This window comes from Vespa crabro, chromosome 6, assembly GCF_910589235.1.
Source record: "Vespa crabro chromosome 6, iyVesCrab1.2, whole genome shotgun sequence".
NCBI classification, from domain to species: Eukaryota; Metazoa; Arthropoda; class Insecta; order Hymenoptera; family Vespidae; genus Vespa; species Vespa crabro.
In genome coordinates, this window is record NC_060960.1 from 6,142,618 (window position 1) to 6,156,687 (window position 14,070).

The 14,070-nt window shown below is 28.3% G+C and overlaps 4 protein-coding genes across 15 annotated transcripts in view; 2 read left to right on the forward strand and 2 right to left on the reverse strand.

The window, feature by feature from the left end:
• LOC124425280 (xaa-Pro aminopeptidase 1) overlaps positions 1-2,778 on the forward strand; it is a 36,463-nt gene extending 33,685 nt beyond the window's left edge. For 8 of the 10 annotated variants that reach the window (XM_046965492.1, XM_046965488.1, XM_046965490.1 and 5 more), the window contains 7 exons: positions 81-201; positions 819-1,182; positions 1,263-1,496; positions 1,574-1,719; positions 1,804-1,899; positions 1,995-2,268; positions 2,367-2,778. In XM_046965492.1, the coding sequence (XP_046821448.1) occupies positions 81-201; positions 819-1,182; positions 1,263-1,496; positions 1,574-1,719; positions 1,804-1,899; positions 1,995-2,268; positions 2,367-2,389 (1,258 nt within the window). In that variant the 3' untranslated portion in view covers positions 2,390-2,778. Of the gene's footprint in view, positions 1-80; positions 202-818; positions 1,183-1,262; positions 1,497-1,573; positions 1,720-1,803; positions 1,900-1,983; positions 2,269-2,366 lie in introns of those variants that run through there. The other 2 variants (XM_046965491.1, XM_046965493.1) reach the window with 2 other exon arrangements.
• LOC124425283 (protein NDUFAF4 homolog) lies at positions 2,102-4,320 on the reverse strand. 2 transcript variants are annotated; one of them, XM_046965500.1, is made up of 7 exons: positions 4,127-4,320; positions 3,856-4,017; positions 3,666-3,757; positions 3,379-3,595; positions 2,999-3,292; positions 2,830-2,914; positions 2,102-2,208 (listed from the first exon to the last, which is right to left on the reverse strand). In XM_046965500.1, the coding sequence occupies exons 2-5, from the start codon at positions 3,998-4,000 to the stop codon at positions 3,090-3,092; spliced, it is 657 nt and encodes a 218-aa protein (XP_046821456.1). In that variant the 5' UTR covers positions 4,001-4,017; positions 4,127-4,320; the 3' UTR covers positions 2,102-2,208; positions 2,830-2,914; positions 2,999-3,089. The 2 variants fall into 2 exon arrangements, with proteins under 2 accessions (XP_046821456.1, XP_046821457.1); XM_046965501.1 differs by having other exon boundaries at positions 2,102-2,251.
• Positions 4,321-4,539: 219 nt separating this feature from the next.
• On the forward strand, positions 4,540-9,919 carry LOC124424942 (double-strand-break repair protein rad21 homolog). Of its 2 annotated transcripts, XM_046964593.1 has the most exons (13): positions 4,540-4,723; positions 5,094-5,257; positions 5,378-5,607; positions 5,683-5,866; positions 5,975-6,134; positions 6,201-6,393; positions 6,495-6,718; positions 6,799-7,019; positions 7,101-7,286; positions 7,355-7,744; positions 7,818-7,952; positions 8,035-8,190; positions 8,265-9,919. In XM_046964593.1, exons 2-13 carry the CDS (start codon positions 5,114-5,116, stop codon positions 8,388-8,390), a joined length of 2,349 nt encoding a protein of 782 aa, XP_046820549.1. In that variant the 5' UTR covers positions 4,540-4,723; positions 5,094-5,113; the 3' UTR covers positions 8,391-9,919. The 2 variants fall into 2 exon arrangements, with proteins under 2 accessions (XP_046820549.1, XP_046820550.1); XM_046964594.1 differs by lacking the exon at positions 4,540-4,723 and having other exon boundaries at positions 4,793-5,257.
• A 1,115-nt stretch (positions 9,920-11,034) lies between these two features.
• Positions 11,035-13,879, reverse strand: LOC124424614 (T-complex protein 1 subunit alpha). Its single transcript, XM_046963931.1, has 9 exons — positions 13,689-13,879; positions 13,445-13,530; positions 13,144-13,370; positions 12,945-13,055; positions 12,361-12,766; positions 12,075-12,277; positions 11,818-12,010; positions 11,582-11,745; positions 11,035-11,494 (listed from the first exon to the last, which is right to left on the reverse strand). The coding sequence occupies exons 1-9, from the start codon at positions 13,759-13,761 to the stop codon at positions 11,284-11,286; spliced, it is 1,674 nt and encodes a 557-aa protein (XP_046819887.1). The 5' UTR covers positions 13,762-13,879; the 3' UTR covers positions 11,035-11,283.
• Positions 13,880-14,070: the final 191 nt, after the last annotated feature.

Below are 14,070 nucleotides of genomic sequence, written 5' to 3' on the forward strand. Positions count from 1 at the left end.
GTACGATGTTGTCTTATGTAAATATTGCAAATAATTATATAAATAATGAATCAAATATAAATAAATAAATGTCATTTTAGATGGCACAATGAAACGTGTATCTGGGATGATTTAAGGACAATGTCTCAAGCATGGAAGAAAATTTGGCTACCAACACCATGTGGATATGCTCAAGGAGCTTCAAAAGAAATATATTCTTCCGTACGTTTTTTTGTTTTCTAAAAATAATTTTAATATTAATAATTAAATACTAATAGAATAATGAAAAGAGATAGATAAAGCCTGAATTGTACTAAGAAAAAGATTTAAACTGGATAATACTAGTCAAAGGTACATCTTCTTCATGTTATCCTGACACAAGAGAACTGCTTGAGCTTAGCTTGATCCCTACGTGACGGACTAACACACACCCCATAGATAAAACCTAAACGTGTAAATATGTTTAGTCTATCCACGTGGCAGGTAGTAATTACTACATAAAAAACAGCATATATATATATATATATATATATATATAGTCAACTAAAAACTGATACGTAGATTTCTTGTATACACTTTAATGTACATTTGTACATTTGATAGAGTTCACACTTTCTCGATCTTATAATACCCGGAGTCACGAGACGCTTTGACGTTCATGGTATTAGGAATTACGTAGAGCATATCTATATGTCCTATAGAGTATATCTATAGAATATAGCTATATGTAACTATAGAGTTTTTTATAATTATTCTCGTAACTCTATAATTTTGTTTTTTCGAAAGTATTATAAAAATATACATATAAATTTATATAAATATATAATTTTGTCATTCAGATTCCAGCTGAGAAACGATTACCAAAAGCATCGCCTATAATTGATTTAAGAGCGGTAAAAAATGAAATTGAAGCTGAAGGCATGAGAAAAGCTCATATCAGAGATGGCATGGCCATGTGTGATTTTCTTGCTTACATGGAAGAACAAATATCCTTAAATTCTGAGGGATGGGATGAGATGCAAGTGTCGAGAGTCGTAAATGAGTTTCGTTTGGAACAAGAATTTAACAAGGGTATTTCATTTGCAACGATTGCTGCTTACGGTGCTCATGCTGCGTTACCTCATTACGAACCAATTAATTTAACAAATATACCTATAGGGAAAACTTCGATGTTGGTTGTTGATTCAGGTGGACAGTACTTAGGTAAGCTTATATTATTATCTACTTTTATGTAATAATATATTTATAATGTAAATAAATTAATTTTTTTAATATACTTACAGATGGTACAACAGATGTAACAAGAACATTACATTTTGGAGAACCTACTGAAGAACAAAAAAAGGCGTACACAAGAGTATTAATAGGATCGATACAATTATCTTCTTTAATCTTTCCAGATGATTTGATGACTGATCAGATTGATGTATTAGCAAGGAGACCTCTTTGGAGTACCGGTAATGACTACATGCATGGTACTGGTCATGGGATTGGACACTTTTCATCCGTTCATGAATGTGTGTTAAATTTGTTAATATCTCATGTGGAAAATTTGTTAAACAATAATGTTTACTGAACGAATTTTCTTTTTTAGCTCCGATTAGTATATCATATACAGGTGGTATGTCTGTTACATTAAAGCCAGGATTTTTTTTATCCAATGAACCAGGATTTTACAAAAAGGGTGATTTCGGTGTACGTTTAGAAAATATACTTGAAGTCGTGACTACCAACATATCGGTAAGAATTTTTTATATTTTTCCATACATATTATTTTATTTTATTATATTATTCCATCGTTATTTTTTTTTTTTTTTTCAATAGAAAACAACAGGACAAACTTTCTTAAAATTTCGGGACGTCACTCTTGTACCATATGAACCTAAATTGATAGACTTTAATATGTTAACACCAATGCACGTAAGTTATTCTTTTTAAATGACTTATATTTTCGAAAAATCTTTACATTTATTCTTCGGGTTAAGGCAATGATATTTCTAACAGTCCTGCTGTAGTGTCCTTTGATCAGTGATATACATACTTCTAATGATGTGCAGCGCCGGTGGTTAAATAATTACAATCAACGAATCAGAGAAGAGGTCGGCAGAGAATTAAAAAAACATTTAAGAATGAAAGGCTTTTATTGGATGATGGACAAGACAAAAGACATTCCTGAATGGGGTAAAGTCAACAAGGACATTCTTCTCGCACGTTCTCATTCCAATTCTTCTACATTCAAAGAGATTCATGTATTAGTGACCATTACGATTATCTACAATATTATTTTAAGTAAGTAAATGTATCTTTTTAATAATCTTTATCATTTTTATTTAAAAATATTCTTAGATTATTACGTATCAATTGATACATAACTTTTTACGTTTCAGATTTTGCAACGATTTATAGTTAATACAAAGGTTTATTTGTTGTTCTACTTAAAAAAAATCTTGAATATATATAAAATTATTAAATATAATATAAAACAAATAAAATATACATTCTATATTGGATTAGAAAAACAGATACTTTAATTTGTATCAATAATTGTAACATAACGATGTACACACATGATAGTACAATGATAATAGATATGTTTAGAAAAAAAAAAAAATGGAGACCTATATATTGTGTGTTCCATATGTAAAGTACAAGTACAATTGGACTGACTTTAATAAGAATTTTGATCAGTCTATAAAAATTTATGTGATTAACTAAACTATTTATTGAAAGCTATATTTAAGTATTATTATAATTTTACTGTGATACATAATTGCAATAAATATATGAATATATAAAATATATACATTTCTTTTCTGCACCTATATTTCATAAAAAATAATTTATATTTACCTTCGATATCCTGTACAAGATTTATGTATGTATTATAACTCCATTTTGAATACGAAATGTTTGAATTTTCGAATTTGAATGTTTGCTAAAAATCCAAATATGATGTATACTTAATGTTATATAACTCTTATTATAATTAAAACAAATTATATTTAATCACACGCATTACCTATCATTTTTATAGATCACATAAAATGTACATTTCAATATAATTAATTTTATTAAATAATATACACTTCAGTAATTAATTGTATCTTTTCTTATTTCTTTAATTTTTTATTTTCGTATTCAGTTATTTCTTGTAGTTTTTTTATTTTCTTCTGTTCTGTTTCATAATCCTCTTTCAATTGCATAAATCCCATTGTAAATTGTTTTATCTTATCAATAGAAAATTTGAATTTATTATCAACCTTTTCTTTAGGTAATACTAATTGATACAACTTGTAATATTCCAATAATTTTTCTATAAAATATAAAAATGTAATATCGATGGAAAGTATGATATAATGAATTTAGAATTTTCTATTTATAGTAAAAAATTTGTCTTACCTATTGTTTCTTTGTCTAATTTATATTTCGTAGCTAAAATATCACTACTATTTTTAACAGAATCTTCCTTATGCTCAATAATAATTTGGAATATCTCTTTCAGAGTTAGCTTTCCTACTGGAACAGAGTTTGGCATATAAAATCCAAATTCAAAGTCTTCAGAGGTTCTCGATGTAGGTAATGGTCTATCAGGATTTGGTTGATCCAATGTATCCATCTAGATAATTTCCAATAGTTATTTGCACTAAATGTTTAATGTTAGAATATTTCATAATTAATAGTTATACCTTTGTTCCCGTAGATGTTACATAAACATTTTTTAAATGTTCATCAAGTTTGAAATCTTTTTCGTAATGTTCCTTCAAGAAATTTGGATTTACTAAAAAATAAAATGAATTTCTTTGAATTGCAGAATGAATAACAATGTATTAAACCTAAATAGTACCAAATATATATAATTGTTTACAATTAACCTACATTCCTGAGCTACTTTCAATTGCTTTATTGCAGCAGCAGGTTTAGGAGCAGGAATTATTTTACTACTTGAAATAACAGCATTTGCACGATTTTCTATATTAAATCTATGCATTGATTGTTTAATTTTACCAACCAATCCACCCATCTTTTCGTATCTAAAATCTATTGAGGAAAGAAAAGGTGATAATAATAGAAAATGTTAAATAAGAAAAAAAATATATTAAGAAATATATTTTTTTTTCTACAATATAAATAAAAAAATATATATTACATTTTGACTAAAATAACAATCAGTTACAGTTAAAAACGATCTCAAAAATAAACTCGTAACTATCACATATTATTTCAAACTTTTCATTCAATCTACCAAGCGGCTTTAACACATGTTCTACGATCGAATAATAGATGATATAATCAATGATTTGAAATTTATAAAAACAAATATTCAACATTATTCTACCAATTCTATTAGCCAATAATATCTATTAAGTTAAAAATATTTACTAATATACATATTTTTGATTGGCCAATATTTATTAAGCGACTGGCTGATACATGCATTCTATTAGTCAGTACGAAGACTACTCACAAATCTTTGACCAATCGTCGTCTATCTATATGGGAGCAATGTAAGGTGTGTTTAGGTACGCAGTAACGCAAGAAAAGACAGTTTCTGAGCGCGCTGTGAAATTATTCGGTTGTGAATGATTGTGAGGACGCGGCGGTTAGCAACGTACCGTATGTGTCGAAGTCCCGTTAGTTGTCTTTATCAAAGTTATTGTTTTCTTAAAACATGCTCGAGTGTTGTACAACCTGACAATAAAACGGCGTAAGAAAAGTTTTTAAAAAAGAATAAACAGTGAAGAAGGTATTCACTCTTTTCATGTTGTACGCTTAACCGCCAAAAATTATAGATAGAAACGCCATCTTGTGTGCAGATATGTTGACATTTTAACATCGTTCAAGTTTACTGATCACTTTCTTTACAATATTATGCATTAATTGATACATATTTTATAACAGAAAATGATAAATCTATATATGATATTATATCTGTGTGTGAATATGTGATATTGTTTCGTTGATAACAATTAATGTTATTTAATCAACAAATGCAGTATTGTACTGTTTTCATTGACTGCACAGCAACAAGATGACACGTTTTGCTAAACTTGTTTAGATATTTTAAAACATCCAATTCTTAGAAATAATGGTGATGTTATTGAAATTTATTTTAGGTTAATACAAGGATATAATCATGTTTTACGCACACTTTGTGTTAGCCAAAAAAGGGCCATTGGCCCGAATTTGGCTAGCTGCTCATTGGGATAAAAAGTTAACGAAAGCTCATGTTTTTGAAACCAATATTGAAAAATCTGTAGATGGTATTTTACAACCTAAGGTATTCCTTTCTGCATTATGTTTATGATATAAATAAGTATTAATGTTAAGATATTAAACAATAACCAGTATACAGTAAATTCATTTTTTAATTATAATAATATCTTTCAATATATCATAGGTGAAAATGGCGTTACGTACATCAGGTCATTTACTCTTAGGAGTAGTACGCATATATTCACGTAAAGCAAAATATTTACTAGCTGATTGTAATGAAGCGTTTGTTAAAATCAAAATGGCATTTCGCCCAGGAATGGTTGATTTACCTGAAGAACATAGAGAAGCAGCAGTTACAGCTATAACGTTACCAGAAGTGTTTCATGATTTTGATACAGCTATGCCTGAATTGAAGTAAATATTAATATCACACAAGTGAATATTAATGCATATGAATTTGTACATCGTTTGCGTTATTGTATTTTTTAGGGATGTTGATATTGAGGCACAATTTAGTTTAAATCAGTCCAGAGCAGAAGAAATTACAATGAGAGAAGATTATGGTAGTCTTTCTTTAGTAACACATGATCAAGGATTTGGTGATATGAGTTTTGATGCAGAACCACCTGAATTACTTCGCCACGCTGGTTCTATAGAACCATCATTAGATCAGGTTTACTATTCATTTTTATAATAATAATAATAATAATAATAATTTAATATATTACTTTAAAGAAATTTCTGTTCTTCTATATAATGGATTAAATTAAATCAAATCTAGAGCCATATGCTATTCAGTGATGGACCAGGTATAGAAACAACGCTGGAACAAAAAGAAAAAGAACCAGTTGCAGGAACATCAGCAGCTCCACAGGCTATGGATATAGACACACCAATTAGAGATGACGGTTTTGGTGGTCATCTTGGTCAAGATATTATATGTATGCATTTTAATTTTTCATGAAACAAATTATTAGCACGATTATCGAATAAAATATTATTTTTAGCTGGAGGCCTCTTTGAAGGAGGATTATTCGATGAAGCTCCTATGGGTGAAGTTCCTGTACCTGAAGTTAGTTCAATCGCAGAACAACAAGAAACTGCTGCAGCACCAGGAGCTGCTGTTTCTGTTCATGATGAATCTGAGGAAGATATGGGTGATCATTTTGGACCAGCTGCATCTCCAATGGGAGCAATGAGGTACTTATTTATTATAATATATTCAATGTTTTGAATACGTGAAATAATAAATTTTTTCCTTCTTTTTCTTTTTTTTTTCTTTTTTCTCTTTTTTTTTTTAGTTCTGACGGTTCAAGGCCTGCTAGCCCAGCAGTAACAGGTGAAGAAATAGAAGGAAGAATTAGTGTTGCTAGTCGACGTTTTACGCCTGCTCCTCCAACTGCTCCTGAAGAACATCCAATGGATATAGCAGAAGAACCACAACCTATGCAAGATCAGACTACATTGTTACATGATGAAGAAGAAAGCTTTGCTCTTGCACCCGTAGATGCATCAGCACTTAAAGGTTAAAAATAATAAATTAAATCATTTATAAAATTACCAAAATTTTATATTAGATATACTCATTGTTATACTTTACTGTAGGTTTTACAAAAGCTAAAAGAAAACGTAAACTCATCGTGGACGAAGTAAAAAATATTTCTGGGGAAGAAATGAAAGCACAACTCTCTGATACTAGTGATATCGTAACGACATTAGATTTGGCACCACCAACAAAACGTTTGATGCATTGGAAAGAAACAGGTGGAGTGGAAAAACTCTTTGCTTTACCAGGAAGGCCAATACCAGCTCGTGCATTGTTTAAAGTAAAATAATCAAAAATTATAAAATGGGTCTTTAATAATTTATATATCATAATATATACGCAAAATATTTTTATTATCTAGAATTACCAACGACATTTAACGAGCAAATCTTACGATCATGAAGACTTTGGACGATTAGGAGTAGAAGAAGAAGGATTATCTTTAGAACAAATGAGGGATAACACCGAAGCAGATGCAGCTGCCTTTGAACAAAGTATTCTTAATAAAAGGATGGCTCGCAAACGAAAAGCTCCACAAGAAGAAGAGGTTTGTTTCAACTTATATTATTTTATCATCTCTAATTGTTTTAATTTCTTTTATTATTTTTTCTATAGCCAAGACCAGCACCTCCACCACCAATGCCTGCAGTAGAAGTTAGTCAACCTTCAATTACCACTGAAGCAGTAGAAGTTCCAAGCATAGTTCCTCCAACTGTTCCAACAGCTGAATCGCCAGTTCCTCCTGAAGTAACATTGCCAGCAGAACCATCCGTACCAGAAATTAGTGGTATTGCACCTTCAGTTGAAACTACAGAAGTTCCTGTAACTCAACCAGAAACACCCTCATTGGGTTTAGAAATACCTCAAATACCTCCAGCTGAAGTTAGCTCCATTCTTGGAGCAACTGAAGAAGAAGCAGTACCACCTACACCTACACCTCCTACTGAAGTCCCTGCTATACCACCTACTACAATGCCACAGATGGAGAATATCGGTTACGATCAGGTATAATATATCTCGAAGTTGTTAATTTTAATTATTTTAGTTATACAAGAAAAAACTAATATTATATTTATAGGCCCAACCACAAGTATCATATGTTGGCTATGATGAACAGCATCCACCTGCACACACACCTGGTGCTATTTCTGAAAGAGGACCAGCAACACCATGGAATCACGAAGATTATGAATTTCCTCCTTCGGTGGGACCAGTGAGTATTTTATATTTCATATTTTATTTTTATATTTTATAAAGAATTCCATTAATTATATTTTATATATTGACATATGTAGCAAGAGGAACAACAAGTGGATGAAACCTATGAACAGTTTGAAGAACGTGTGCTTAATAAAAGAGCAGCACATATGTATCATGTCATTAAAAGTAAACTGGATACCAAAGACAGATTATCACTATCAGAAATGGCATATAAAAATAATCGTAAACAGGTATGTCCAATTTAATGTTTATTTTTATTTTTGTAAAAGAATTTTTATAATGTTACATTACCATCTTTTTACAGGCTGCACAAAAATTCTATACCCTCTTAGTACTGAAAAAGTTTCAAGTGTTAGAATTGAATCAAGAGTATCCCTATGCCGAAATCATAGTTACTAAAGGACCAAAATTCGAAAATCCTGCATTATAAAAGTATTATGTACTTTTAATTAATGTCATAACACATCTTGTCTGTAAACACTTCTGGTGAATGGACAAGGATATGTCATCTCAAATTATAAAAGAGATGTAAAAGTATATTGTCTACAATTTTGTGTAGATAAACTGTAAAAAGTGTATGCAAATATCTAGCATGTTGTCAAGATTCTGTAATATCCTGGGAGAACTTGAAGAGTGTAAATGTTCGACAAATCATGTTTTAACTTTGTAAATAACCGAAGAAATTAGCAAACGAGTTTAAATACGTCTATTGCGTATAGCTTTTATAAAGGGCTGTCAACTGAACGAACTCAATTATTTTGTGTGATATAAATCATTGGATAATAGAAACAAATCCTTGAATTACAGCGTATAATAAATTCAATTAAAATGTTAATTAAATATGCCTTATAAGAAGGTAAAGCGTTCATGGAACTTGGATCACCACTTATGACAATCAATTGTGCCAATAAGTATTAAAATTGTTTTCTTTTAATTGAGAAACTTTATTGAAAATTTAATGACACAGTTGATAAAGAGAATTAAAATAAGACGGAGATCCAAGTTCATATTCTAAATAAAATCAATTACATTATACATAATTTCTTATCGGCATTTCTTCGTTTTTTACAAATAATAGAATGATTCAAAGTTCCAGGAAATGATGCAGAAAGAAGGCAAAATGTGGTAAAGCTAATAACTTTTTGCAGTATTTGCAGATTTTCGCTTATCATAACATTTTCTTTTTATGAATGTTTGATACTCAAAAAAAAAATCAGGAAAAATATAACTTTTTGTTTATAAAACTTACATTTTAAACAGTAACGTAAATAGATACCAACAAAAAATAAAGTTAAAAAGTTTCTTTATATACATTTTTTTTTGTTATATATCAGTTTATATATATAATGAAAATAGATCCAAATTATTACCAAGCATACATAATTCTAATTAATTTATCAGTCAATCAGGAAAGCTATCTATTGAAAACAAAATATCAAAACATTCTAACTTTTTACTTTTATATTAAATTTTTTTTTAGATGAGATTATTTTTCTAAACCGTGTGTATTGTATAAGAATTACATTGCTATAAATCATAATTATTAAAGATCTACATAAAATATTATTTTCTAGACAAAAACAATATATTACATTAATTTAATTAATATACTGACATTATGAAAGAAAAAAAAAGGAATAAAAATGATTTACTAATTTATTGTTGTATACTTATACTTTGTGCTACAAGGATGTTATATTCTAACAGAAAAAGATATATTTTACCAAAATAACGTATAAATGATGCTAATTTGTTAAATATGATCATAACATACCATTGTAAATAAACATGAATTGTAATTGACATAAGAATATCATTATAATCATGGATACACATATTACACCTGAAAAACATTTTTTAAACTGAGTAAATCAACTACCACAGCCTGATTCAAACACTGTAGTGTAAATAATCTCATTAATAATATATATATTATATTAAATGTCTGCTAAAAACAAACATTTCTTTAATGATGATTTTATGATGTCGATTATCGGTAGTGTGCACCAAACAAATATTTTTTATTATGTATCTTTTACAAAACATTGAAATTAACAATAATTTTTTTTTTAACAAAATACAATCCTCTATAATTTATTGGAGTAAACTTTTTATGACTTTTTTTCATTAATTTTATGCACAAAAGGTAATGAAGATCATAAACTCAATCATTATAGTTTATATTTTGGCTCCTAAAGCACATATCATAATCCATTCAAATTTATACAAAACATTAGATTATTTTTTACATCAATGTTTATTCATTTCATTTAAAAGGATTAAAGATGTTCTTTATACTAATTATATACACGAATTTAATAAAGTTCTGTTTCTTTATGTATATTTGCAATAAGAATATGTAATACAGCATGAGTTGGAGTATTTGCAGATAAAATGAATTAAATTATATGTAATGCAGACATAACAATTTACACTACTGATATGAAAATTCAATAGAAATGATAGATTATATCCTTGATTAAAATCGCATAAGTATTGTTTAATAAAAAAAGTATAAATAAAACAAGAAAAAACAAGTAAAACTTATAATTCACATATGCAATAAAAAGATTAATGATAACTATAGATCTTTTAATATCCTGTGTATATATATAGGATATATAGGAGATATATATATATATATATATATATATATATATATATATATATATATATATAGATTTATTTACTTAACTGATCTATTTTATGTGTATGTGTATTATAATAATTAAAAGAAATATTTTAAAAAGCTGCATACATATAATTTATTAAAATGACAAATTAATTCCAATTCAATGCTGTGGAATTATATCAAATAATATACAAAATATGTTAAAAGTTATTGTTTCATATATGAATAAGAAGAAAATCCATATCAAAAATACATTTCTTTATCAATAATATTTTTAATAATTTTTTTTTTCTTTTTTTTTTTAAATTCCTTTCGTCATGTATTATTAAAAATGCATTTTGCATCATATCAAAATATAATAATAATGGATGAATAGAAACCTTGAATATATAAAATTAATTTTAATCTACTTTATAAATCATTAAATCAATGTTACAAAATATAGTTAGGAAAAAGCTTTATTTCCTTTAATATAATTATTAATTAGTATACTCATACAAGAATTAAGTATTTTTATGAAATGCGAACATAATACGTTATTTATTTGTAAATATATATGTTATGACAATGACTTAAAAATTATAATATTTTAAGTTCTTAATCAACACATGAGATGCATTAGTATAATGAAAAATTTGTGAACAAGATTTGCTGTGAAAATGTGTCCTATAACTTCATAATGAAAGCAATTTTATTCATCCAATTCACCAGCAGCCATTGCATCATGATATGATTTATCTTTGGATCGTTCAGGATCCAATTTAATCATGTCATCGATTCGTAATATAGTAATCGCTGCTTCAGTAGCAAATTTCAAAGATTTTATTTTCGAAATAGCTGGTTCTAATACACCAACCTTTTTATTATCCTTTATAGTTCCTTCTAATAAATCAAGACCAACCCTGCATAGTATAAACAATATTTGATATAAATAAACATGACATTATACATATAAACTTATTTATAGATTAAGAGTATTAAAGCATTACCATTTTAATTCTGCTAGATCTGCTTTTGTTTGGCTAGAATTGTGATAAGCTCTTAGTTTTGCAACAAGATCAGTTGCATCTTGTGCAGCATTTACAGCCAATGTTTTAGGTATTATTAAAAGTGATCTTGCAAATTCAGCAATTGCTAATTGTTCACGAGAACTCTGTGAAATGAAGAATAACATTTTAATGATAATGTTAATAAGATTACTATTAATTAAATAAAAAATGCTTACTAAAGAAGTAGCAAAGTTTTCCAGATAAATTGAAAGGGCAGCTTCAACGCAACCTCCTCCAGCAACAACATTTTTACTTTCTAAAACACGTTTCACGACACACAAAGCATCATGTACAGAACGTTCCATTTCATCACAATAATAATCATTTGGTCCTCGTAAAATGATAGAACTAGCTGTTCGAGCTTTTGGTCTATTAACAAAATGATATATATATTTTTTATTTAATTTATTTTATGATAAATCTTTAAACTAACCCTTTAATAAGAATGAGCTCATCGTCACAGATCATTTCCTGTACTACTTCAGCAGCTTCGCCAAGGAAACTTGTTTCAAAAGTTTCCTCTCCTTCCATGTTAGTTAATGAAGTTAAAAATTGTGCACCTGTAGCTTTGGCAATTCTTTTTAGATCAGCTTTCTTACATCTGCGCACTGTCATTGCCTTAGCTTCTACAAAATACTAAAAACACGATACCAAAAGTTAGAGTATCACTTTTATCAGTAGTATTTATTTACTTTCTATTATATAAGTACTTAACAAACCTTTAGACAAAGATCATCAATTCCACCAGATAGAAGGACAACATTGGTGCCAGCATTTAGAATTTTCTGAACCCTTTCTTTTGTGATATCAATTTCTCGTTGACGTACTGCTTCCAGTTTTTCAGGATCAGTGATAAGTACTTCAACACCTAACTTCATTTTAGCTTTTTGTAAAGAAAAGTCCAAGCAAGCAATTTTTGCATTTACTATCCTTTTAGGCATTGCTTGCGAAGCCACTGTACAATTAAGTGCATAACCATGTACAAGAATTGATTCTCTAACACTTTTACCATGAGCCTTTAAAACATTAACTGCTTTAACAGGATACAGATGTCCACCTTTACCGTCGCTGATCTTGATAGCATTAGCAGCATCAACGACCATATTACCAAAGAAATTAGCATCTCTATTAATTACTAGTAATGGAAATTATAATATAAAATAAAAAGGATATCATAAACATAATAAACATTATGTTTATGATATCTTATTTTAAATAAACATTTGTTTTTTAAAGAAAAATTTTTTTATCAATAAATGTTTATCGGCTCACTATTTTTTTTCTTTTGAATTAGAAAGGATACGCTCCTATAATTTTACTAGACATAGAAGTTTTTGCTACATTGACCAAGCAATCTCTTCCCAGTTCATCAACATTAACAGTTAAATGTTCTTGTATGTATTTACAAGCTTCCCTAAAATCATAATAAAAAAAAAACAAATAAACAATAATTATATCAATTAATTTATAAAAATAAATGAAATTTAAATCATATTACGTACTTGCAAGCAAGTCTATAACCACTGATAACAGAGGTTGGATGAATTTTCTGTTTCACAAGCTCATCTGCATTTTTCAATAATTCAGCTGCAACAATTACAACAGAAGTTGTACCATCTCCAACTTCTTCATCTTGTAATTGAGCTAACTCAACCAATACTCTAGCTGCTGGATGTTCAACTTCTAGTAAACGTAAAATAGTTGCCCCATCATTTGTAACTGTGACATCCTTAACAAAAATTTTTTTTTAAATAAATCATAATATTATAAATATAGAATCAAAATAAAATCAAGAAAATATACCCCAATGTCATCAACCAACATCTTATCCAATCCTACAGGCCCTAAAGAACTTTTAACTACATTAGCAATAGCAGAAGCAGCCATAACTGTAAAAATAAGAATAGAATTATGCATAAGGAATAAACTCATTAATACAATATTTGATCTAAATGTATTAATAAAATTAATAAAATTTTTTTCTACGTTTAGAGGCAGTCCGGCATAACCAAACTTTTGAGTGCAGATTTTTCTTCTGTCATCTTACCATTTTGAGTTCTTACAGGTGCACCTGACTGCCTCACACCACCAACAGCTAAAGGACTTGCCATCGTCGACATTTTATAATAATTGTTTTATTTTCTTGCTTAATAATATATTGTAATAGACCAAAACCTTACGCTCCGCGTGTGCCTAAAGATAGTACAATAGTCATCAACGACGGCCATTCCTTTTTTATTTCCTTCTACGGGCAACTTCAGGAACGTTTTTCATTGGTTGAATCAATTTAATCAAACATTACGAACTTAAACATATAATTATATAAAAATACAAAAATAAAATAGTTTAATTTAATTATAAAATGATAATGAATTAAAATATAAATATTAATTGATTATTCGTATGTGTGTATTGAAAATTCATAAATT